At 35.8% G+C, this 24,635-nt stretch overlaps 2 protein-coding genes across 3 annotated transcripts in view; one reads left to right on the top strand and one right to left on the bottom strand.

Moving 5' to 3' along the window:
* Positions 1–313: 313 nt before the first annotated feature.
* nfkbie (nuclear factor of kappa light polypeptide gene enhancer in B-cells inhibitor, epsilon) overlaps positions 314–24,635 on the top strand; it is a 37,860-nt gene continuing 13,538 nt past the window's right edge. The window contains exons 1-5 of one of the 2 annotated variants that reach the window (XR_009267570.1): positions 314–656; positions 882–1,060; positions 2,276–2,844; positions 3,493–3,942; positions 8,853–8,940. The gene's annotated coding sequence lies outside the window, so the exon portion shown is untranslated. The other variant, XR_009267571.1, reaches the window with a different exon arrangement.
* Positions 8,947–22,557, bottom strand: tmem151ba (transmembrane protein 151Ba). Its single transcript, XM_058755718.1, has 2 exons — positions 22,191–22,557; positions 8,947–16,652 (listed from the first exon to the last, which is right to left on the bottom strand). The coding sequence occupies exons 1-2, from the start codon at positions 22,266–22,268 to the stop codon at positions 15,180–15,182; spliced, it is 1,551 nt and encodes a 516-aa protein (XP_058611701.1). The 5' UTR covers positions 22,269–22,557; the 3' UTR covers positions 8,947–15,179.

Raw genomic sequence — 24,635 nt, 5'->3', positions numbered from 1 at the left:
TTGTCTTTCTTATATATGCAATGGTGCCCTTCTGCTATTCACACAGTCACTCAAATCATATTAATGAAATAAATATATATATATATTTTTGACAAATATTTTGGTTTGCATGACCTGCCCCAGATATGCATTACACAAGGGAAATCCTCAGCTGGTTCTGAGGTGATGCCCTCATTCACAGTGATTTGCATGTGATTGAAGTGAATTCATGGGTTTGTGTGCAATGCAAAACACGTGTGAAATATTATTTAGTGTGAGACGTGATGCAGAAATGAATTAACGCACGTGCATCGTCACATTATTAATGTCGTTTGTCACATTAATGACATTTTAAACAAAATATTTATTACTTATTTTTTTTTATTTCATGTCAAAACACGAAACCTGAATCATATTTTATGAAATATAAGTAAATCCCAAACTTTCACCGAAGTTTTGCCTTTATTTTATATCTGTTTTCAGCCTGACGTTCTTCATTCTTTTCATTTTCTTCTGTGCATTTGCATAGTGTGATGGTGTTAATTATGGTTTATTTTAATCATGGGTGAGGCTGTTTCACACATTCAGCGTACAGTACAGGCGCGTGATCAGCAGCGAGTGACGCACTGCACGTCTCTGTTACCATGACAACAACAAACTTTACGGAGAAACGGAAAGTGAGTAGCTAGCTAACGTCTGTTTTAATCTGTTTAACTAGCTAATGAATGAGCTTAATGTGTTTTAACTCAAATTCGTTATTTAAAGGTTATAATATGCTGAAAACGAGTCTTTTTAACGGAAATTCAAGATTACGTCCGTCAAGAAAAGAAAGTTCTTGACCTCCTCTAGCAGTAATGACTGAGTTATAGCTATCTCTTGTTGCTGATTCGTGTTTTTGCCAGTTTTAGCTGCATGTCTCGGAGTCGGTCTTCACGGAGAACCGGGAGCATGAGGCCGGTAAACGCCGCCGCTGACGGGCGGAAAATGCGCAGCATCATCGCGGAGGATCCCGAGTGGTCGCTGGAGCTGGTTCCTCTGCTAACAACACTCTGTCTACAACATATTATAAAACATTTTAGAGGTAAACAATGTAATTTAAGTATATCTCACAGTTTTTTCATTCACAACCACCACAGGCGGCTTCATATCGAAATTATGAAGATGATATTTAGGCAAGACAGCACAGATTAATAGGGTAAAATATTAATAGGTATCAGCAAACTTCCCTATAGTTGACAGATTAATTTACACTAATAAGAATCGCAAAAAGTTTTTGTATTACAGGTTTTCAAAATGTATATGCAACTGAGGCATTATCTAATTAATATTATATATTTTCTTTCAGGTTCAAAATTTTGTTTCATTTTGTTGACATTAGAGTAAAAGGTTTAGAGGGGATTTTAGATTGATTTCTGATTTTATCACTCCATAAATAATAAAAAGAAAAATACATTTGACCATGTTTTAGGAATAAGATGTTATATCAGGCAAACTTGATATGAACAATATTCCTCTATAAAAACCTTCAGAATGTAGATGGCAATAAATCTGTAAAAATCTGAGGTATGTAAGTGGAGAAAAAAATAATTTTGAGAAAACTGTCTTTATTGAAATCTACACAAATGAATAAAGTGCAAAATCAGGCGAATGACATATGTGACCCTGGACCACAAAACCAGTCATAAGTGTCATAAGTGCTGAATAAATGATCTTTCCATTGATGTATGGTTTGTTAGGATCTGACAATATTTGGCTGAGATACAACTATTTGAAAATCTGGAATCTGAGGGTGCAAAAAAATCAAAATATTGAGAAAATCACCTTTAAAGTTGTCCAAATGAAGTTCTTAGCTATTCATATTACTGATCAGAAATTAAGTTTTGATATTTTTACAGTAGGAAATTCACTAAATATCTTTACTTAATATCCTAATTATTTTTGGCATAAAATAAAAATGGATAATTTTGACCCATACAATGTATTTTTGGCTATTGCTACAAATATACCCCAGCGACTTAAGACTGGTTTTGTGCTCCAGGCTCACATATGAACAAATCCCTTCAGAATATAGGTATAATTGTAAAATTTGGTTCATGTAAGTGTTGCTGCAGTTCAGGCTTTAACAGATAAAGTGCAATAAAATAAAGACTTGTTGATGTATTTTGGATGTTTTCTTTCCACCGGTCTGAAACCTGTTATGAAAAAATTTTGCCCCAATGTTTTTGCCTGTAGTGTCTTGCTTTAATGAAAAGATGTTCTCAGTTTGCATGAAAGCCTGTATTAAACTATTTTGCAGAGAAATCCATTCTGGATGAACTTAAGCCCAACTACAAAACGTATGTCCTCCAGCGACTACCAACGTCTCTTCCCTTGACGGTCACTGCAAACCTCATCAGTGATGAGAGCTACTGGAAACGCTGCTGTGAAGGTCGCTGGGCTGTCGGTGACGTCTCCACATACGACAACAGCTGGAAACGCATGTTCTTCGAGCGTCACCTAGAGAACATCCTTCAATTCTTCATCCCGGATGCAACCGACACAAAGACAGTCCTGGATGCGGTGCCACTGTGTCGAAACTACGTAAAGCGACTCAAAGTCTCTCAGCTGCTGCCGCCCATCAAAGAGTCACCCAGGTGTGACGAGGACGACCGTTCGGATTGTGCCAGCGATACGGGCAGCGAAGGAGCCTCCATGGATCACCTCGATTTCCGCATTCTTCTCGACAAACTGCCGCACCTGGAAGAGCTCAGCGTGGCGTATGGAGTGAAAGGATGCGGCATGAACTTTGAGTGGAATTTGTTTGAGTTCACCTTCAGAGACTGCGAATCCCTGGCAAAAGCCCTACATTCCTGCAAGACTTTACAGGTTCAGTTATTGCTATTATTAGTAGTATTCAGTATTTTCAGTGAACATTTTATAAATGTACGATTACGTTTTTCTCTGAAACACAAAAGGAGATATTTAGCAGAATGTTCACACTGTTTTCTTCGTACAAAGAAAGCATGCAGTGTGTGCATAATTATTACTTTTTTTTTTTTTTTAAAGCACATTTTACCAATTCCAAACCACATCAATCTTAATAACTGCTATTAATTTTGTATTGTATAAGTGATTTGTAATTGTCCATGAAGGCTGGAAGCGATGCATAATTGGCATTTTATTGAATGCACTTTATTGAAAGTGTGCTTAATTATTAGGTATCAGATAATGCTTTAAAAAATGATTTAATTAGTTCATTTCCTATCCTGAAAAGTCTGTCTTGCAAAGATGGACTAAAAACGAACTCCCAAAACTTTCGGTCTCATGACTTTCTTCAGGTATATTCTCCTATAATATACCTGAATATACCTGATGATGGTCATGAGAACGAAGCGTTGTTAATAAAAATTTTTTATACTTTTTGCAAAGCTCAGGAGTGTGCGGTATTTGCTTTATCTTTTAATTTAATTATTTTAAATGATTTTGTTTTTAATTTATTTCATTTAGTTGTTAAATTCCCACTTTTTGCACCAGGTCTTCAGGATTCATCGCAGTAAGGTGGATGATGAGAAGTGTTGTCTGCTCGTGAGCCAACTGCTGGATCACCCGTCCCTGCAGGAGCTCGACTTTTCACATAATCACATCGGCGACCGCGGAGCCCGAGCCATCGGAAAACTCCTGAACCGCAGTCAGCTGAAGAGGCTGGTCGTCTGCAACAACCAGATCAGAGGTCCAGGAGCTCAGGCACTGGCTCATGCTGTGTCCAAAAACACCACCCTGGTGTCCCTCAACCTGAGGCTCAACCGCATCGGGGATGAAGGGGGTCAAGCTCTGGCTCAGGCTCTGGCGAAGAACAAGACCTTGGTGAACCTTCATCTGGGGGGAAATAACATGAGCGAACCCATGGCCGTGGCGCTGTCTCAGGCCCTGGTGGAGAACTGTACCCTCAAGAACCTAAACCTGTCCAACAACAGACTGGGAGTTGTGAGTAAACCTCAGAATATTATGTTTCAAATGCATTTTCTTCTCCTTTTTTTTTCTCAATGTGGTTTTGGTACATGTGCATAAAAGTTTCAACAACATTTCGACTGTTACAATATAAATATAAAATAAATATTTAATAAAAAAATTGATCAATATTAAACAAGAACAAGCAAAAATTAAACTATCTATTTTTTTTATTTTTTTTGGCAGATAAGTTTCTCATTTTCAGCATAAACTTCACTTAATTTTGATAATTTTACTGAAAACAGGATTTAACATCTTTCACCTGAGATGCAGAATCACATAAGAATGTGAGTCTTGTTTTCTGTAAAAAAAAATCAAAATTAAGTAGTTGTTTACTCTTTGTAGTAATTTAATTTTTCTTAGCCCATTGGCAAATATATATTTAAATTTTTTTAGTGCAAACTTCAATTCATTTTGATATTTCTTTTGGAAAATAATATCTTTTACTTGAGATGCAAAATAACAAAATATTCTGAAAATATTGAGAAAAATATCTGCACATGAGGTAGGAAAAATAAGCTTGTTTTCGCTTTGCATTAATTTAATTTTTCTTATTTTTAGTGTAAACTTGGGATTTTAGCATCTCTCTCTCTCTCTCTCTCTATATATATATATATATACTGTATATATATACAGTGGGGCAAAAAAGTATTTATTCAGCCACCAATTGTGCAAGTTCTCCCACTTAAAAAGATGAGAGAGGCCTGTAATTTTCATCATAGGTATACCTCAACTATGAGAGACAAAATGAGAAAAAAAATCCAGAAAATCACATTGTAGGATTTTTAAAGAATTTATTGGTAAATTCCTTGGTAAAATAAGTATTTGGTCACCTACAAACAAGCAAGATTTCTGGCTCTCACAGACCTGTAACTTCTTCTTTAAGAGGCTCCTCTGTCCTCCACTGAATGACCTGCAGAGAGCTGGGACCAAAGTAACAAAGGCTACCATCAGTAACACACTGCGCCGCCAGGGACTCAAATCCTGCAGTGCCAGACGTGTCCCCCTGCTTAAGCCAGTACATGTCCGGCCCGTCTGAAGTTTGCTAGAGAGCATTTGGATGATCCAGAAGAGGATTGGGAGAATGTCATATGGTCAGATGAAACCAAAATAGAACTCTTTGGTAAAAACTCAACTTGTCGTGTTTGGAGGAGAAAGAATGCTGAGTTGCATCCAAAGAACACCATACCTACTGTGAAGCACGGGGTGGAAACATCATGCTTTGGGGCTGTTTTTCTGCAAAGGGACCAGGACGACTGATCCGTAAACGAAAGAATGAATGGGGCCATGTATCGTGAGATTCTGAGTGAAAACCTCCTTCCATCAGCAAGGGCATTGAAGATGAAACGTGGCTGGGTCTTTCAGCATGACAATGATCCCAAACACACCGCCCGGGCAACGAAGGAGTGGCTTTGTAAGAAGCATTTCAAGGTCCTGGAGTGGCCTAGCCAGTCTCCAGATCTCAACCCCATCGAAAATCTTTGGAGTCCGTGTTGCCCAGCGACAGCCCCAAAACATTACTGCTCTAGAGGAGATCTGCATGGAGGAATGGGCCAAAATACCAGCAACAGTGTGTGAAGACTTACAGAAAACGTTTGACCTCTGTCATTGCCAACAAAGGGTATATAACCAAGTATTGAGATGAAATTTTGTTATTGACCAAATACTTATTTTCCACCATAATTTGCAAATAAATTCTTTAAACATCCTACAATGTGATTTTCTGGATTTTTTTTCCCTCATTTTGTCTCTCATAGTTGAGGTATACCTATGATGAAAATTACAGGCCTCTCTCATCTTTTTAAGTGGGAGAACTTGCACAATTGGTGGCTGACTAAATACTTTTTTGTATGTATATACAGTGGGTACGGAAAGTATTCAGACCCCCTTAAATTTTTCACTCTTTGTTATATTGCAGCCATTTGCTAAAATCATTTTTTTCCTCATTAATGTACACACTGCACCCCATATTGACAGAAAAACACAGAATTGTTGACATTTTTGCAGATTTATTAAAAAAGAAAAACTGAAATATCACATGGTCCTAAGTATTCAGACCCTTTGCTCAGTATTTAGTAGAAGCACCCTTTTGATCTAATACAGCCATGAGTCTTTTTGGGAAAGATGCAACAAGTTTTTCACACCTGGATTTGGGGATCCTCTGCCATTCCTCCTTGCAGATCCTCTCCAGTTCTGTCAGATTGGATGGTAAACGTTGGTGGACAGCCATTTTTAGGTCTCTCCAGAGATGCTCAATTGGGTTTAAGTCAGGGCTCTGGCTGGGCCATTCAAGAACAGTCACGGAGTTGTTGTGAAGCCACTCCTTCGTTATTTTAGCTGTGTGCTTAGGGCCATTGTCTTGTTGGAAGGTAAACCTTCGGCCCAGTCTGAGGTCCTGAGCACTCTGGAGAAGGTTTTCGTCCAGGATATCCCTGTACTTGGCCGCATTCATCTTTCCCTCGGTTGCAACCAGTCGTCCTGTCCCTGCAGCTGAAAAACACCCCCACAGCATGATGCTGCCACCACCATGCTTCACTGTTGGGACTGTATTGGACAGGTGATGAGCAGTGCCTGGTTTTCTCCACACATACCGCTTAGAATTAAGCCCAAAAAGTTCTTTCTTGGTCTCATCAGACCAGAGAATCTTATTCAGGTGTTTTTTAGCAAACTCCATGCGGGCTTTCATGTGTCTTGCACTAAGGAGAGGCTTCCGTCGGGCCACTCTGCCATAAAGCCCCGACTGGTGGAGGGCTGCAGTGATGGTTGACTTTCTACAACTTTCTCCCATCTCCCGACTGCATCTCTGGAGCTCAGCTACAGTGATCTTTGGGTTCTTCTTTACCTCTCTCACCAAGGCTCTTCTCCCCCGATAGCTCAGTTTGGCCGGACGGCCAGCTCTAGGAAGGGTTCTGGTCGTCCCAAACGTCTTCCATTTAAGGATTATGGAGGCCACTGTGCTCTTAGCAAATGTTTTTGTAACCTTGGCCAGATCTGTGCCTTGCCACAATTCTGTCTCTGAGCTCTTCAAGCAGTTCCTTTGACCTCATGATTCTCATTTGCTCTGACCTGCACTGTGAGCTGTAAGGTCTTATATACACAGGTGTGTGGCTTTCCTAATCAAGTCCAATCAGTATAATCAGTATAATCAAACACAGCTGGACTCAAATGAAGGTGTAGAACCATCTCAAGGATGATCAGAAGAAATGGACAGCACCTGAGTTAAATATATGAGTGTCACAGCAAAGGGTCTGAATACTTAGGACCATGTGATATTTCAGTTTTTCTTTTTTATTAATCTGCAAAAATGTCAACAATTGTGTTTTTCTGTCAATATGGGGTGCTGTGTGTACATTGAGGGGAAAAAATGAACTTAAATGATTTTAGCAAATGGCTGCAATATAATAAAGAGTGAAAAATTTAAGGGGGTCTGAATACTTTCCGTACTCACTGTGTGTGTGTGTGTGTGTGTATATATATATATATGTATATATGTATGTATGTGTGTGTGTGTGTGTATATGTATGTATGTGTTTTTTGTTTGTTTGTTTGTTTGCTTTTTTTACATAAAACGACTTACTTTCGTATGTTAATTTGCATCTCAAGTAAATGTAGCTTGATTTAAGAATGTCTAGATTTTTGTACTGGGATATGACACAAACATGCCAAGTAAAAAAAAACTTTTTGCATTGAATTATGAAATTTTTTTAAGACCTGTAATTTTCACCTTTTGGATGTTAAAATAAGTGGAAATAAATCACATATAGTGACAAAACACTTTAGCAACAACACCCTAACATCATATTGCAATTTTGCTTTATTTTTACTATTACTGTTTAACATGTTTTCAATGAGAAACAAAGGACTTTGTAAAGCGTTTAATTGTGTGTAAAGAGATGAATATGAAATGATGCAGCCCTGTGGTTCATGTTGAATTATTCATGGCGGCCGGATAGATGCGCGCTAACAGACATGTGGGATGTGGATTACCTCTCTCCTGAGACGGATGGTCCAAATGGTTCCTGCATTTACCCGCTCCTCCCATTTCCGTTTCAAGGCAAATCATATTTCAAACAATCACCTCTCATTCAGGAAAGAGCTCTGACGCTTCTCACCAGAAACATTAGTCTGCACACTCAGAATGAAAGCGTCTCAGTGCAGCAGAGCTCCAAAATGTGATATGCTTTGTCATCAGAGTACTTCGGTCTTGAGATGCATAAAGTGCAATGCCTTTTACAGTAGTGAGATTTGGCTCTACCCATAAAATCTGATACTAGGTCACATACAGAATTATTTTATTCTATTTAAAGATGGTATGAATTCATCAAAAACATTGCACTTTCAGTGTCAACAGGAAACAAATTTGACTCTTTCTGTGTTTCTGCTCTTACTGTGAATTATTCATCAGCGCATCTTTCATAATTTTTTAAGCACGTAAATGTGGGCTATTAGTTAATGTTAAAATATCTAGTCATTGTTTTAGGCTACTGTAGGTAATGAATAATTTAATGCAACAAAGTTTAGCAATAATACCAAATAGTGTCAAAATGTAATTTGGATACTTCTTTCAGTGTCATTATATGGGATTTATTTTATATTTACACACATACACAATGTAAAAATTATATAATACTGCCGTTTACAGTCAGTAAGATTTTTTTTTGAAAGACATTAATATTTCCATTCAGCAAGGATGCATTAAAAAAAATCCTGCTTTGATCAAAGCAATAAATTACATTTTAAAATCTATAGAAATAGAAAACAGTTATTTTAAATGTAAAAAATATTTCACAATTTTAATGTATTTGTGATCAAATAAATACAGCCTTGGTGAACAGAAGAGACTTTGATTCAAATGAGACGTCACATCCCCTGTGTGTCTCCTGCAGGACGGCGGTAAGGTTCTGGAGGAAGGGATGTCCCACAACAGCAGTCTGGTGGAGTGTGACATTCGGCTGACCGATGTGGCTCAGGACAGTGAGTACTGCATCACTCAGGCTCTACGCACCAATCAGAGCCAAGCTGCACGCAAAAATCAAGCACACGTATGATCCCAGTGCCAAAGACTGAGCCGGACATGCTGTGCTTGTCAGAGAATAATTACTGGCTAATGAGAAACATGGTAAACAAATAAAAAATGACCAAAATCCCTCTTACTATATCTGTTATTCTTGAAGCAAAGACATTACAGGTGAAAATAAAACATTTTAACTAAAAGATATCAATATGCTTTGCATAGTTCATATTTCACCCTAAAATTAAAATAATTATTTAAATTTACTTTGCATAAAATGAATCCTAGCAATTTTTGTGTTTTATTATTTTCAGTAGAATATTTTAATTATTATTATAAATCATCTGTCATATATAATGTCAGTGCAAAAAAACCCTGATGGCTTTATTTTATATATGCAGAATATAATTTCCTATTTTTTTCCTTTTGATTTTGTGTGAAATATGACCCAGATGTGATAGAATATCATAACTGAAAATCTAAAAGGTGTGCCAAATTAAATCCTAAATACGAGGAAATTATTAAAAATGAATTTAAAAAGGTTTACATGGTAAATATTTTTATTACTTCATATTTTAGTAAGTTGATTAATCACAGTACATTAAGACAATTGTATTACAAATTAGAAATGTTTTATTTGAATATGCAAATGACGCATTATCTAATTAAATATGCACTAATTTGCATACATTTATGTAAAACTTGGTGCACGTAAGTGCTGCTGAAGTGGAGAAACAAACTCATTTTGCTAAATTTACTTTTAAAAGAAATGTATTTGAAATATACAAACTCAAATAGTTAAAGTTTAATAAACACTTAAATGTGTATTTTTTCTTTTCTTTTTTTGTTGTTGCACTTTTTAGTTTCTAGTTTTATGGAAATCTTGTTATGGAAGCAAAATAACACATAAAATGCATAAAAACAATGGTTTTACCTGTAGTGTCTTGCCTTAAACAATGAAATTAAATACAGACAATTTTCACAACATGTCAACAGAAATATACCATCATTCACAACCACACAGATGAACTAAACGGATGTTAAGAGCAGCATGTTTGGCTCAAATGTTGACGTGTATGTGTGGCTGTGTGTGACAGACTGACGGTGATTGTGGGTTTGTTGGTGCTGATAGAGTGTTTGACTCCCACAGGGTGAATTAGCTCGTAATTAGTGAGCGTTTATTAAGTGGCAAAGGTCACTGACGGTGAACGTGTTGAAGCTGGAGAATCAGAGCCAGCAGACCAGCTATAGTCACACTCAATCAATCACTGTTAGTTGTATTTTGAAGACACTGTTCATTTCATTGAGCACGTACGCACTAAAGTATCTCATTTTAAACTTATTTTACTTATGCAACAAGAAAAAAAGAGGTTTTATCCCAGAATTAATTATTTTATCCTTTTGAAATTGTTTGGATGGTGAAAAGTGGACGTTACATATGCTATTGTTCAAACGTTTGGAGTCAGTCATTTTTTATTTATTTTTTTTAATTAGAATTTTTGTTCAGCAAGGATGCATAAAATTGATGAAAAGTGGCAGCAAAGACACGTATATTGTTACAAAACATTTCTATACATTTTAAATAAATGCTGTTCTTTTGATCTTTCTACTCATTAAAGAATCCTGAAAATAATGTATCGTGGTTTCCAAAAAATAAATTCATCAGCACAACTGTTAATAACATTGATAATAATCAGAAATGATTCTTGCGCAGCAAATCAGCATATTAGAATGATTTCTGAAGGATCATGTGACACTGAAGACTGGAGTAATGATGCTGAAAATTCAACTTTGACCACAGGAATAAATGACATTTGAACAGATATTCACATAGAAAACAGCTGTTTTAAATTGTAAAAATATTTCACAATTTTTACTGTATTTTTGATCAAATAAATGCAGCCTTGGTGAGCAGAAGAGATTTCTTTCAAAAACATTACCCAAACAATTGAATGCTACTGTAACTGGAACAAGACCTGAATGAGAATTAAAACAATGCCTACATAACTTATTGCCAATTGTTAACATTTCTAATAGTCTACACAGCCTCAGACGTTATCTGAGAAGAACTGATTAGAGTGAAGTAAGAACAACTTGCATATTATTCACTATAAGACCAGCAGTGTGTGTAAAGAAAGTAAACAGGGTGATTTTTTTTTATTTCATGCTGACTTTAATGTCATCCTGATTCAAATTAAAACACATATTCAACTTGAACACACATATTTGGCCTCCAACCTGAGATATGCCACAAACTGTATAGGCAACATAGTGTTACAGACTCTGTGTGATGTGACATTGATTATTGTGTAAGCACTGTTTGCACTGAAATGGCCTTTAGCAGCGTAAAAACATCGTGCATGGCATCAAAAGGGCAGGGAACTACAATTATCATCCATGCTTATAAAGTGATAATTTGGTCAGTGGTATATTGTATGAATGACAGACTGTCCACCCAATGCTATGAAACATTCATTTTTTGTCATTTAGAATTTGTTTCTGCATTATGATACTGTACATCACATGGGACGTGATTATTGACACTCACACAATGTTATTCAATACAAAACCGTTATATCAGTAGCCATACTGACGTTTACTGTATGCACACATGTAATGGTCAAATAAACAATCATGACAGCTTCTGTGCACATAAACATTTCTTTTTTTATATACAAAATGTTTTGTATTACATTTTGTCAAGACATGAAACATTTTCTTTCCAAAATTACAACATGTGGCCACCTGCAAAAAAAATAAAATAAATAATAATTGTCTTTTGCATAATAGGATGAACCTCTTGAAATATGTCCTGGTCATATTTTACCCTAAAATTAAAATAATATATTATTTAAATTCATTTAGCATAAAATGAATCCTAGCATTTCATTTTTTGTATTATATTATTTTTATATTTTTATAATAATACTAATAATAATTGTTACTACTATAATTTCACATTATAGTAATCATCATTTGAAAAGGGGAATGTCCTTATTGGTCATGAAATAATGTCAATGCAAAAAACCTTAATGCAAAATATAATTTCCTATTTTGTCCTTTTGATTGTGTGTGTGTGTGATATGACCCAGATGTGATAGAATATCATAACTGAAAATCTAAAAGGTTTAACAAATTAAATTCTTAATGAGAGGAAATTATTAAAAACTAATTTTTGCAAAGTTTAAATGAGAAACAAATGGTAAAAATTATTATTACTTCATATTTTCGTAATCAATATTTGAATGGGAAATGTGCTGACTAGTCAGGACAATATCACAATAAAAATATGTCACAAACATAATTTCATTTTCTACATTCTACAGTTTTTTTACTTGATTTAGGGTGAAATGTGACCCGGACATATTTGAATATCATAACTGAAAACCTGAAAGGTTTACCAAATTAAATATCTAATAAGGGGACATTTTTATTATTAAATTAAGTTTAAGGAAATGAGAAACAAATGGTGAACCTTATGATTTTATGAAATGATTTTAAACTTACTCTGGAATGTTTTAAACTACAGGATGAAGTGATTCGGAAACGAGTTTGACTGTGTTTGAGTCTGTTCTGTGCTTCAGTCGCTGGCCTTTAAATCACTCTGATATTTACAGTATGTTCATATGTCAGAGCTCATGCAGAGGTTCACTGTACTGTCATATATTCATATATACTGTCAGTTTGGGCTTTTATGGATTATTTTGCCAATGCTTTATACAGATGAGTTCAGATTCTCTTAAAACAAAGTATCAAAGTTTTGGTGCTGATGTAAGTGAAGACCGTTCCCAACAAAGATATCAATACACTGCAGAAAATATTTTCCCTTCTCTTGGTAGATTATAATGGTAAATTGTGTATTTGAAGGAACAGGAACATCTATATTTATATTTATATTTTTAAGATTCATTTTGAGCATCATTTGAGTGTCAACTGTTATTTTTAGTCCTGCTTTTCTCTGTTTTTGGCAAGGACGGATCTTAATGCACAAAATGTTTATGACTTTTCTTTTCACAGCAACATATAAATGCGATGTCAACACCAAAGCTTTTAAATAATTAAACACAAACACTAAAATAACAGTCTGAGGCACTTACATTCCTGTAAAAAGAAGAGGTAGTTGCAGAAAATTAAAAAAACAAATGCTTTAGTCGATCCTACCTTAATGTTTATTAAATATCCAGCAGGATTTTCAAAGAAGATGTATTTTTTTGAGGTTCTCATGTCCTTTAGGCGCATGTATTAAATTATTCACTGACACCGTTGCCATAAATAGATCAGAAGAAAAAGGTGTTTATGAATAGTTTTTTAACTCAATAATTTCTGTTCTGTATCATGCCTTATTTTAATAAGTGATTTTATGCTCATAATAGTTTTATTATTTATTTTAAAATGTATTAATATTTTTATGTCTTTGACAGGACAGCTCTATAAATGATAATTATTTCATGTCTGAGCTGTTGATTTGTGTTTGTGGTAAACGGTCAGTATCCTGGGATCCAACAGTGTTATTTTTCGTGTTGTTTAACATTAAGGAAGTATGTTGCTTTGTTTTTGTTGAAGCTTATATATGTGTGTGTGTGTGTGTGTGTGTGTGTGTTTATATATACATTGCAAGTAGAACTGAAAGTGTTTTGTAACATTCCGATTGAATCATCAAAGAGGAAATGATAGAAATGTCCATTTCACATTTGGTGTTTCCATTTGAAGTCAACATGAACTCAAATAAACCCTGTTTACTTTGTTAATATGTTTTCATGTGAACGATTTTTCAATGCATGTTATTGCAAAGTAATAATGGCACGACTTGCTCCATCTCTGAAATGACTTTTCTTTTTGGATGATGTTTTGGGTTATTTTTCAACCCTTATCCTCCAATCACCTTACATGAAGTTTTACATTTGTCTTTTTACTTATTAATATGGTGTTATAATGAAAAAATATGACACATTATGAAAGTAAACTGGGTTGTAAATGCCATTTCTTGTTGACTTCACATGCAAAGTGAGAAGTAGTTTGCCAGATTTTGCCATCATTGAAGAAGCTGAAAAAGTGTTGATATATTAATAAACGCCAGCCTGCATTTGTTATGAACAAATGTAATTATGAGCCATTCAGCTTTGTCTAAAGTTGTTTTTGTACATTGTTTTCTATTGCACATTTAAGTGGAAAAAGTAAACAATCTTACATTTGGCATACTGAAACAAACATTTCTGAAACACCAAAGAGAAAAAGAAATTAATAAATGGGATCTGTTTTCAATTTAATAAAAAAAAAGGAAAAATGCTATTTGAAATGTGCAATTTGAATTTGAAGTCAACATGAACTCAAATTAACCCTGTTTACTTTTTGTGTTAATGTGTTTTAATATGAACGATTTGTAAATGCATGTTATTGCAAAGGAGAAAACTATATAAAATGTTAATGTCGTGCTGACGTTTTGGATTTTACCTTATTTTTCAACCTTTAAGGCCCGTTCACACCAAGAACGATAACTGTAGCATCCACACCAGTGGACAATATCATCTGTTTATTGTAAGCGCACGTTCATCTGCCACTTTAAATTCTCGAGCTCATTATAGCAGGATTGATTCTGATTGGCTGTCAATGTTTTTATCGTTCACCAGCTGGAAAAAATCGTTATGAAAGTTATTACAACGATATCTTTATCGTTATACCTGTGGTGTGGACTCTGCTAGTCTTTAATATATTCAGAACTATTTTTAGAACTATATTTTTATCGTTATCTTTATAGTTATCGTGCTTGGTGTGAACATGCCTTTAATGTCCAACCATTTTTCATGATCCAGTCAATTCTCCATGGATAAACTTTTACATTTTACAAGGATCATTTTACATTTCTCATTTATTTTCTTGGAATGTGTTGTTTTACCTGAAAATATGTAATATTATGCAAGTAAAACGGGTTTGAAATGCCATTTCATATTGATTACAAATGCAAAGTGAGAGATTGGCAAGATGTTGCCATTGTTGAAGAAGCTGAATATGGTGCGTCACAAGTGTATAAATATATCAATAAAAGCCAGACTGCATTTGTTATGAAGAAATGCAATCATGTGCCATTCGAAGTTTTGTGCTAATGCACATTTAGAGGGAAAGGTATTCATACAAACATTTCTGTACCAGTCTGTTCATTTTACAAATGCAACACCATGTTTGTGTTCTCGTCCTTTTGCTAACGCTATAACGAAGTCTCCACGCAGGATGCATTACGGTGCAGCGAATGGTGGTCGTGACCGGCACAGCCCTCGTTGCGGTGAATAATCAGTACGGGAAAATATAGTGCGTCCTGATAGGCCGGCGGAGAAGGTGGGCTCTCCTCATTGGCCGATTGATCGGCCAGGCATCGCGTGCTTTCCGTCGGACAGCTGGGATCGTTCAGGCTACTGCTGCGACTTCGCCAGAGACAGCTGCGACGCGAGCCATACAAACGGCCTAGAGAGAACCGGCTTCCGCTGAAAGGCAAACGCGGACTGCTGCTGTTGCAGATGCTCAACGCGCTGCGCGAGAAAATCGACGAGCTGCTTATGGACCGATGGCAGCGTTCGCAGTTCTGCCGATATCCTCCGAAGCCATTTCCTCCGGCTGCGCCAATGCCACGCGGCGAGAACGTATTGCAACTGGACTGCTGCGCCAGATCCATAAGCACAGCTTCAGAGTAACTGGGAACGAGCTGTTGGTTGGAGCGAATGTGCCACTCGAGCTCTGTGCTGTCGATGGTGTTGACCCGTGGGATGTGGCGGCAAAACGGACGCTCATCCAGTGGTGTAACAGCGACGTAGTCGAATCCGAAAAGCTTCTCCACGTGATAGTGAACGTACGCCGTGCGGTATTCCGTCAAGACCCGCAATGGCCAGGATAAAGTCAACGCCGCCGCCAACCAGAAGCTGCACTGCGACGCATACCACGGCAAGCGATCCGGATCCGCAAAAGCAAGCATGTATTCCTTAAACTCGACGTTTTTTAGATGCATCCCTTCACGCGCTTCCATATAATCATCCAGTCCTTCGTTCTCGGTGAAGAACCGTGCTCTTTGCGTCAAATAGGAGTTCTCGGACTCGACATTGGCGAAACTAAAGCACTTAGTGAAGCGCAGCTTGGTCACCGGAAAGCCTTCCAGTCCTGTGAGGTGTTTCGAAATGTCTTTAACCCCACAGTTCCCGTAATCGAACTCGGCCTCCGCGACGTGCGTGTTGACGCGCTCGTGGTAAACCTGCGTGGTCGTGTAGGCGTCGCCGTTGCGATACCGCGTCACTTGTCTCGTCCGGCGTATGTAATGGTAGCTTATAGCCTTCCACCAGATGCACGGCGTGGCTTGTTGCATGCGTTGCACGCGCTCGCCGACGCTCTCCAGGTCTACTTTAAACTGGAGTTCTTTGCGCGAGTAGCAGTGCCAACACTCCACCAGGTAAACCACGTAGAGCATGACGAGGAAGGCCACCGGGATGTAGATGTAGCCGTTGGAACAGGGACTGTCGTGGTACAGCATGGACTTGCCCTTGAAAGCGCTGTCGAAGGTGAGGCGCGTGACCTTTGTGACCTGGCACCAGGTCATCGCGATCATGCAGCAGTACATCAGCAGTGAGAGTAGAAGGCATTTCCAGTGCGAGTCGCGGCACAGGGACTTGCTCAAAGACTGCTTTACGGGTCGTTGCTGTAAGATATGAACAATAAAGAAAAAAAGAGAGGTGAAAAAAACGCCATTGGTTCCATTTCACAAATGGTTCTCTAGTGGAGAAAGGTTCTTTAGATGTTCTTCACACTAAGAGAAAATGGTTCTTTCAAGCAGCTGGTTTGGGGAACCAAAAATGGTTCTTCTATACTCTTATATGATTTGAGGTGAAACATGAGTGTACTTCTGCACTCTTAAAAATAAAGGTTCTGTATTGGCATTGATGATTCCATGAAGAACCTTTATATATATTCAATTTACATAGTTCTTTTAATAACTGTTCACTGAGAGGGGCTTTGGGGAACCAAAAATGGTTCTTCTGTGGTTCTTCAGAAAAAAAATGGAACCATTATTTTAAAGATTTTTAACATTCTTCCAAACTTCTTAGACTTAATTTTACAATCTTTTTTTTTTTTAAGAAGATTTCTGTGAATCCAGCCCCAGGACTGTAAACATTGGAAGAAAACGCATTTGATTGATTGGAAGGATCTGAGGCTATCTTTTTCCAAACATTTAACATCAAACTAGGGAATACAAAATAATTCTTAATAATGTTCTTTTTTTTTTTTTTACTCAAGAGTTCTAAAGACAAAACCTACTTATTTCTAAAAACATTGTAGTAAGAACATATAAGGTAGCCAAAGTGTTTAAAACATACGAGCACAGTTCTGAATGATAAAGTTTACTCTCTTTAACTTTATGCTGTTTTGTGTTCATCTGCTTCTCAAATTTGCTCTTTTTACATTGACTGTCACTCTGTATAGACTAATACAATCAGAGACAACAATCATTTCTCAAATATTTATTACAGTATAGACTGATGAATATTCACTTCGATGGTATGTGATGACTGAATGCTTTCAACTGATTTCCTATTGAACTGAATTGCAGTGCTCAAACTATTTCAAAAATAGTGAATTATGCAAACTCGATCATAATGCACAATGTTTCCATCTAACATGTATTTTGAGCTGCAGCTCGTCATATTAATGGAGTGTTTTACCAGTTAGCAGTAAACCGGTTACCTCACCTGAATATGTTCGTAGATTTGTGTTGTTTTCTTTGGAAATATGGATATTTTATTTATAAACATTTATTTCAGTTAATCTCATAAAACTAGCTAGCAAAGCCAGTAGTAGTGCTGACAGTGTCGTGTAAACATGCTGAAGACGTGAAAAGCGGAGGAACAGACAAACCATATCAATTGAGTTGAGTCATTTATGCTGGAAGCGCTCCGGGGTGCGTTTCCCAAAAGCATCGTTAGCTAGCTATGGTGGAAAGTCCCATTGAACTCTATTGGTAACGACGGTACTTGCGACCATAGTTGCTTTTAGGAAACGCACCCCCGATTGATTCAATCATTTAGTCCAAGCAAAAACTAGATCAAAAGAGCAAGTCATTTTTGAATTTCGACATCGCTTGTAAAGATTTTAAAGCTGCAGTCTGTAACTTTTATTGGATTAAAAATGATCTGAAATAAATATTTGAGCAAGTATATAACCAGCCAGTGTTCAAAACTATCGCCTTACTTTAGCCCGATTCACAACGGTTAGCTTATAATAATGTTTTCTAATTTGAGTGGTACTGGAAGGATTTCACAAGAAATTTGAGCACTGCGTCATTACGTCACGTCTGTAAACATAAAGAAGGAGTCCCGGCTACTAGGCTCTCCTGTAAGTGGCTGATCGTTTATAGCCTTTTCTTACCGCAGCTTTTAATAATTAAATTCTGTAATCCACAAAGTATTGTGCATTTATGAAACACATGTGACTGAAATTAAATTATATTCCAGTTTTAAATGTGCATCTGATTACCTGGGATTACACAAGATTTGTATTTTAAAGAGAACCAGTTCGAAGGAAGAATAATTAGCTTTTTTGGTTTAAAAGAATTTCTTTATATGAAATTCGAATGGTATGACAATTAGAGATTAGACTGTACAGAAATTGAAATCTACACGTTAATACACACTATACTCATAGTCACACAATGCTGATGTTGTTAAAATTAACAATTTGAGAACAAAGTATAACAATGGTAATAATTTGCACGGTTTGATGTGATATGAGCTAACCAATCGTTAGATTTAATCACCATTGGTAGCGTGATTTATTGTAATGCTTTTTTCCTCAGTTGGTCAGAACAAACGTGGCAGACTTGTTATTTGTTCAGATGACAGTATATGGTGAAAATTCTCATACTTCCAAGACATAGGCTAGAATCTGTGATTCCTAAATACAGTATCCACACCGGTGCGATGACTGACTGCCACACATTCACCTCAAATCATTAGATTCATCCGCTGGAGCTGTGTAATACTCCAATAATCTTTGTTTAATATTCAGAAAATATTTTTTAAAGAGTACAAATGAGAAAGTTTATAATATTGTAGATAGTTCTCATTGACCTCATTGATTCTGCTTTAAGAGTATTTGTTGATGGTTCTGGAAAAGCCTTAGTTTGAGAGAACAAGTGGACGAAATACAAATATCATATTCATGCTGAACAAACTTCTGAGGCTTTTATTTTGCTGTTTCTGGAGTATGTGATTGCATGGCTGTCTTATGCCCTTAACATGGCAGCTGGTATTAAATAATTGATGATGTTCTTCCATAATTATCCGCTCTACCTTTTACCGTGGCCCTCACGACCAGAGCTCTCAGCGGGAACCGCAGCACTTATGACAAGTAGCCCTTATGAAGTATTTCTCAGCCATTAATATACAATGCATTATACTCTCATTTGTTTAGTTTTTTTCGTATTTGAGTCTCCTCACTCGCGTTCTTCTGAGTGGGATCCCATAAATTCATTGCAAGGTAAAAGATTTAAAAAAGGACTTGACTTTCTTCAAAAATAAAATGGCCTTCTTGGGTTTTGCCGAAAAATATAGAAATTGAATCAATAACCTGGAGTCATTAGGGGACAGTGAGTTTGAGGTTTTACAGAAAAATGGCTCATGAAACATGATGATATTGACCAAACATCAAGGAATGACTGAACAAGCATCAGAGAGTCGCTGAAGTGTATTTAAAAGTTGAAAGAGACCATTAAAGCATGTCTTTCTTGAAATAATAATTAATACAATTTATTTTGCATGATTAGATTAAACCAAAATGCACCCTAACCAGGGTTATTGTCATTAACTAAAACTAATTATAGTTTTTATTAGTATTTTGAATTAGGTTTAGTTTTTATATTTTTCGGTTTACATTTTAATTTTAGTTAATTTTAGTAATTTTGTGTGTGTGGGTGGGTCTTTGTGTGTGTGTTTTTGTCTACGTGATTTTTACTCATTTTTATTTATCATTTTAGTACATCGTTTTTTTTTTTTTTTTGTTTTTCAAGTAATGAAAGGTTATTTTATGGATTAACAAATTTTAATTTAACTATAAGAACCATGGCTGCCAAAACATTTAGCATTTTTGTTTAATTTAACTTTAAATTTGTAAAAATAAATCTAAATAAATTTAAACTAGACCAAAACTTTAAAAAAACTACAGATATATTTAATAAAAAAAATAAAATAAAAAAAAACTAATAAAAATGACAAAAACAAAAGAAATATTTTACTAAAATTAAAATATAAAAATAACATCTAATTCAAACTAAACTAAACTAAAACTGACCCTAACCACAATAGGGTAATCCACAGCTAGCTGATAGGCCTAAGTGTGTTTGTGATTAATGCCAAAACATGTTCAACTAGTTACTATCACATAAGCAAACTCATTTACTGATGTGAATGACCTTCATAAGTTGAGCTAATATAATCTTTCATCTTTCATTCATCTTGAATATATGAATTAGATGCTGCTAATTTTGTAAACAGATTACAGTTAAATCACTTTTCATTGACTTAAAGTGTTCGTGCACATCATTTCTAGGCACTAATTATTGAACCGAGAGCTTTCAGCGCATGAGCAGAGGGGCATTTTACATTTAAACACTTCTGAGGAAATTATGATCAAACCAGTTAATCACATGAAGTGTAGAGCATGAGACGAGAAAACACATTTCCTCACACTCTTAGGTTAACTGTGTAAGCACTAGGGACGAATCTGTTCTCTAAAGCACTTCATCAGTGAAACAAAGCCTCTGTATTGTGCTAAAGGCCGAGGCCCGAGGCTCTGTCAGACGGTCCCAGTGAAAACTCATGCTGTGATAGTGAGAACTCTCTGCTGCTGTCGCTCTGTATATTTTGGGAGGTGCAAGCGAGGTGTCCCACTTTCCTTCGGACTATTTTAGCGCTCTGGTGTTTAGTAACATGACATAACAGAGGTTGACCTCACTATCAATTCATGAGGTTTAGATCATCAGGGAGGCCCTAAACTGTTGGCAACATGTAAGTTAGAATTTCATAAGCAAACAAAGTTTTATGAATTTTATCTAAAATATATATCATAATTACAAACAACTTAAATGTCACTGGGTGATTTTCACAAAATGCAGGTCACATTTCACACCAAAATGTAAAGAATGGAAAAAAAACTGTAATAAATAAATAAATAAATAAATAAAGACATAAAATTACATTATAATTTATATAAATAAATCATAAAATAATTTAAGTAATTTTAATAAAATGATTTTAAAATAACAACATTTTCTTGAATATTTTTGTACATTAATTTCATAACAAAAGTATACTCTTAAAGGAAAAATAATAAATATATTAATAATAATAAATTATACAGAATTATTTTAATAAAATATTTTTTCATTATTTTAATAACAATCAAGCATACTGTTACATTTAAATTATACTATAAATTATATAATAATAAAATAGTATTCTAAAAACATTGACATTATTTTCATAACAATGAAGTTTGAATTACACTCTAAATTATATTTAAAAATATTTTTAATTACAATAATGAGAAGGGTGTTAGTCAAAAATGCTAAGTATATTCATAATAATGATAAAGTTATAATATAATAGTAGTATTTTTAACAAAATATAATTTCAAAATAAATTATAAAAGTATTTTAAATAAATGCCAAAAAAAAAATATTTAAATGTTTTTTAACATTATTTTCATAACATTCAGGGATACCATGTTATGTACATATAAAATAATAGAAATGTGAATAATATTTTATTACAATAATGGGGGCGTTATAGTCATAAAACATGTAAAACTGTAAGCAATGTTTTATAGCGGTATTTTATATAATTTTACTTATGCACTTATTTATTTTTTTATTTTTATTTTTTAAAACTTTTTTATTTGGTGGTGAAATATGACCATGACATGAAGTTCCCTGAGATTCACTCCGTCACTGGATTGAACGTGTAATTGGTTTATACAGTGTATTATTACAGATATGAATCTTTGTGTTTATCTCTTTCACTCACGCGCGCACACACACACACACACACACACACACACAGTCCTCCTCATGTTTGAGTCAATTAAACATAAATCGCACTGCATTAATTAGCCTTTCTGAAACACAGAGAATACAGCGACTATCCGCTCTCTTCCGTCGCGGTTTGTAACAAAGGTTTTCTCTCACCGCTTCCCGCGGCGCGTCCGTCTGCTCGCGGAGGACATCAACGGCGCTGCTGTCCGTTACCGGAGCCGCTGGAGACATGATGGAGAAGATGATCCTGGAGCATCACAGCCATGTGTCATGCATCATCGCGGTCCATCACGGATCCTCAGCGAGGCAGCATCCTTACGAGTCCGACTCCGCAGAGACACAGATACTGGAGGGATCGCGCGCTGTCCGGGCAACCGCGATCATTTCCCTCGGGATTTGTGTTTTGGAAACAAAAGAGCTAATCTGAGCCACGGAGAGACGCAGAGACGCATCCACATCCACGAGAGCGCGTGAACGCCGAGTGAATGACAATGAGACGCGAGACCAATCCACAGCTCAGATCCAGGTAACGAGAGAGAGGGAGAGAGCTTTATTACAAACCGAGGGAGGGAGAGAGAGAGAGATGGAGAGAGGGAGGGAGGTGTTGTTTATCTGTCCCAGTCTTCTCTGCTGAGGATCGCATGCGTGACCTTGACTTCATGCAGTTTCACATTTCTCATATAAACGTGTTTTAGTTCTCCCACCATGACTAACTATAGTGTAATTAACATGATACTCAATTTAATTAACTATTACATTTTATTTTATTATTTATTTATATAATATGATGTATAGGTTCTATAATTATCTTTTCTATTAATATTATCAAAATAAAATTATTTTATCCAGTTAAAATAAGAATTTATCAAAAGCATACATTATTTGTATTTTTTAGCACAATATTAGCCTATCAACAATAGCCAGTTTCATGTTCCTGTTCATCATACAATAAAAAAGAATGAATAAATAAATTCTGCACAATTTTATTTTATAATTTATTCATATAATTTATACATTTTATAATTTATTTTATTCTATTTATTTTATAAAAATAAAATTATTTTATCCAGTTAAAATAAAAATGTATCAAAAGCATACATTTTGTTTGTATTTTTCAGCACAATATTTTGCATGTTCCTGTTTATCACAATAATAATTAGGCTATACATAGAATTAAAAAAAAAACTGCACATGCTTATTTTAAAATGTATTCATATAATTTATACATTTTATAACTTATTTTATTCTATTTATTTTATCAAAATAAAATTACATTTATTTGTATTTTCAGCAGAATATCAGCCTATTAATAATACCCAATTTGCATGTTCCCATTCATCACATAAATAGAATAAAAAAGTCTCATTCTGTAGATTTAATTTTATATTTATATAAAATAATATATATTTAACGTATTTTATTCTGTTTGTTAAAATGAAATTGTTTTATTAAAATAAAATAACACTTTATCAAAAACACATTTAATTTTTCAGCAGAATATTATCCTCTTAATAATAGCCAATTTGTATGTTCCCTTTCATCAACATTGGATGGGTTACATGAAATAACAAATTAAATTCTATTAATATAATTAATGCATTTTATGATTTAAAAAAAAATATTTGATCAAAATACAATAACATTTTATCAAAAACTATTTGATTTGTATTTTTCAGCAGAATATTAACCTAGGCTATTAATTTAACTTTGCATTTTCTCTTTCACCACACCATAATGGGTTGCATGTTATTTGTCCATTTGTCCACACAGACTTATGTGAGGATCCTGTTTGTGGACTTCAGCTCAGCTTTTAACACTATCATCCCAAACCTCCTTCTGTCCAAACTAACTCAGCTCTCCGTGCCAACCAGACAGGCAGCAGCTATAGTGAGGCTGGGAAAATACACATCCAGCACACGTACGATCAGCACTGGTGCCCCTCAGGGCTCTGTTCTCTCCCGCTGCTCTTCTCCCTCTACACCAACGACTGCACATCTAAAGACCCCTCTGTCAAGCTCCTGAAGTTTGCAGACCACACCACACTTATCGGCCTCGTTCAGGACGGTGACGAGTCTGCTTACAGACAGGAGGTTAAGGAGCTGGCTGTCTGATGCAGTCTTAACAACCTGGAGCTCAACACGCTCAAAACAATGGAGGTGATCGTGGACTTCAGGAGAAACCCCCCTGCTCTCCCCCCACTCACCATCATTAACAGCACTGTAATTGCAGTGGAGTCATTCAGGTTCCTGTGCACCACCATCTCTCAGGACCTGAAGTGGGACATTCACTCCATTGTTAAAAAGGCCCAGCAGAGGTTGTACTTCCTTCACCAGCTGAGGAAGTTCAACCTGCCACAGGAGCTGCTGAAACAGTTCTACTCCGCCATCATTGAATCTGTCCTCTGCACGTCAATAACTGTCTGGTTCAGCTCAGCTACCAAATCTGACCTCAGAAGACTACAGAGGGTAGTCCAGACTGCTGAGTGAATCATTGGTACAACCCTCCCCAGTCTCCAAGAACTGTACTCATCCAGAGTGAGCAAAAGGGCTGGCAAAATCACTCTGGACCCCTCACATCCAGCACACTCCCTCTTTGAAC

The sequence above is a fragment of the Onychostoma macrolepis genome, chromosome 20 (genome assembly GCF_012432095.1).
Source record: "Onychostoma macrolepis isolate SWU-2019 chromosome 20, ASM1243209v1, whole genome shotgun sequence".
Lineage (NCBI taxonomy): Eukaryota > Metazoa > Chordata > Actinopteri > Cypriniformes > Cyprinidae > Onychostoma > Onychostoma macrolepis.
The sequence above is the reverse complement of the archived record's forward strand: the minus strand, read 5'-3'. Positions and strand labels throughout refer to the sequence as shown.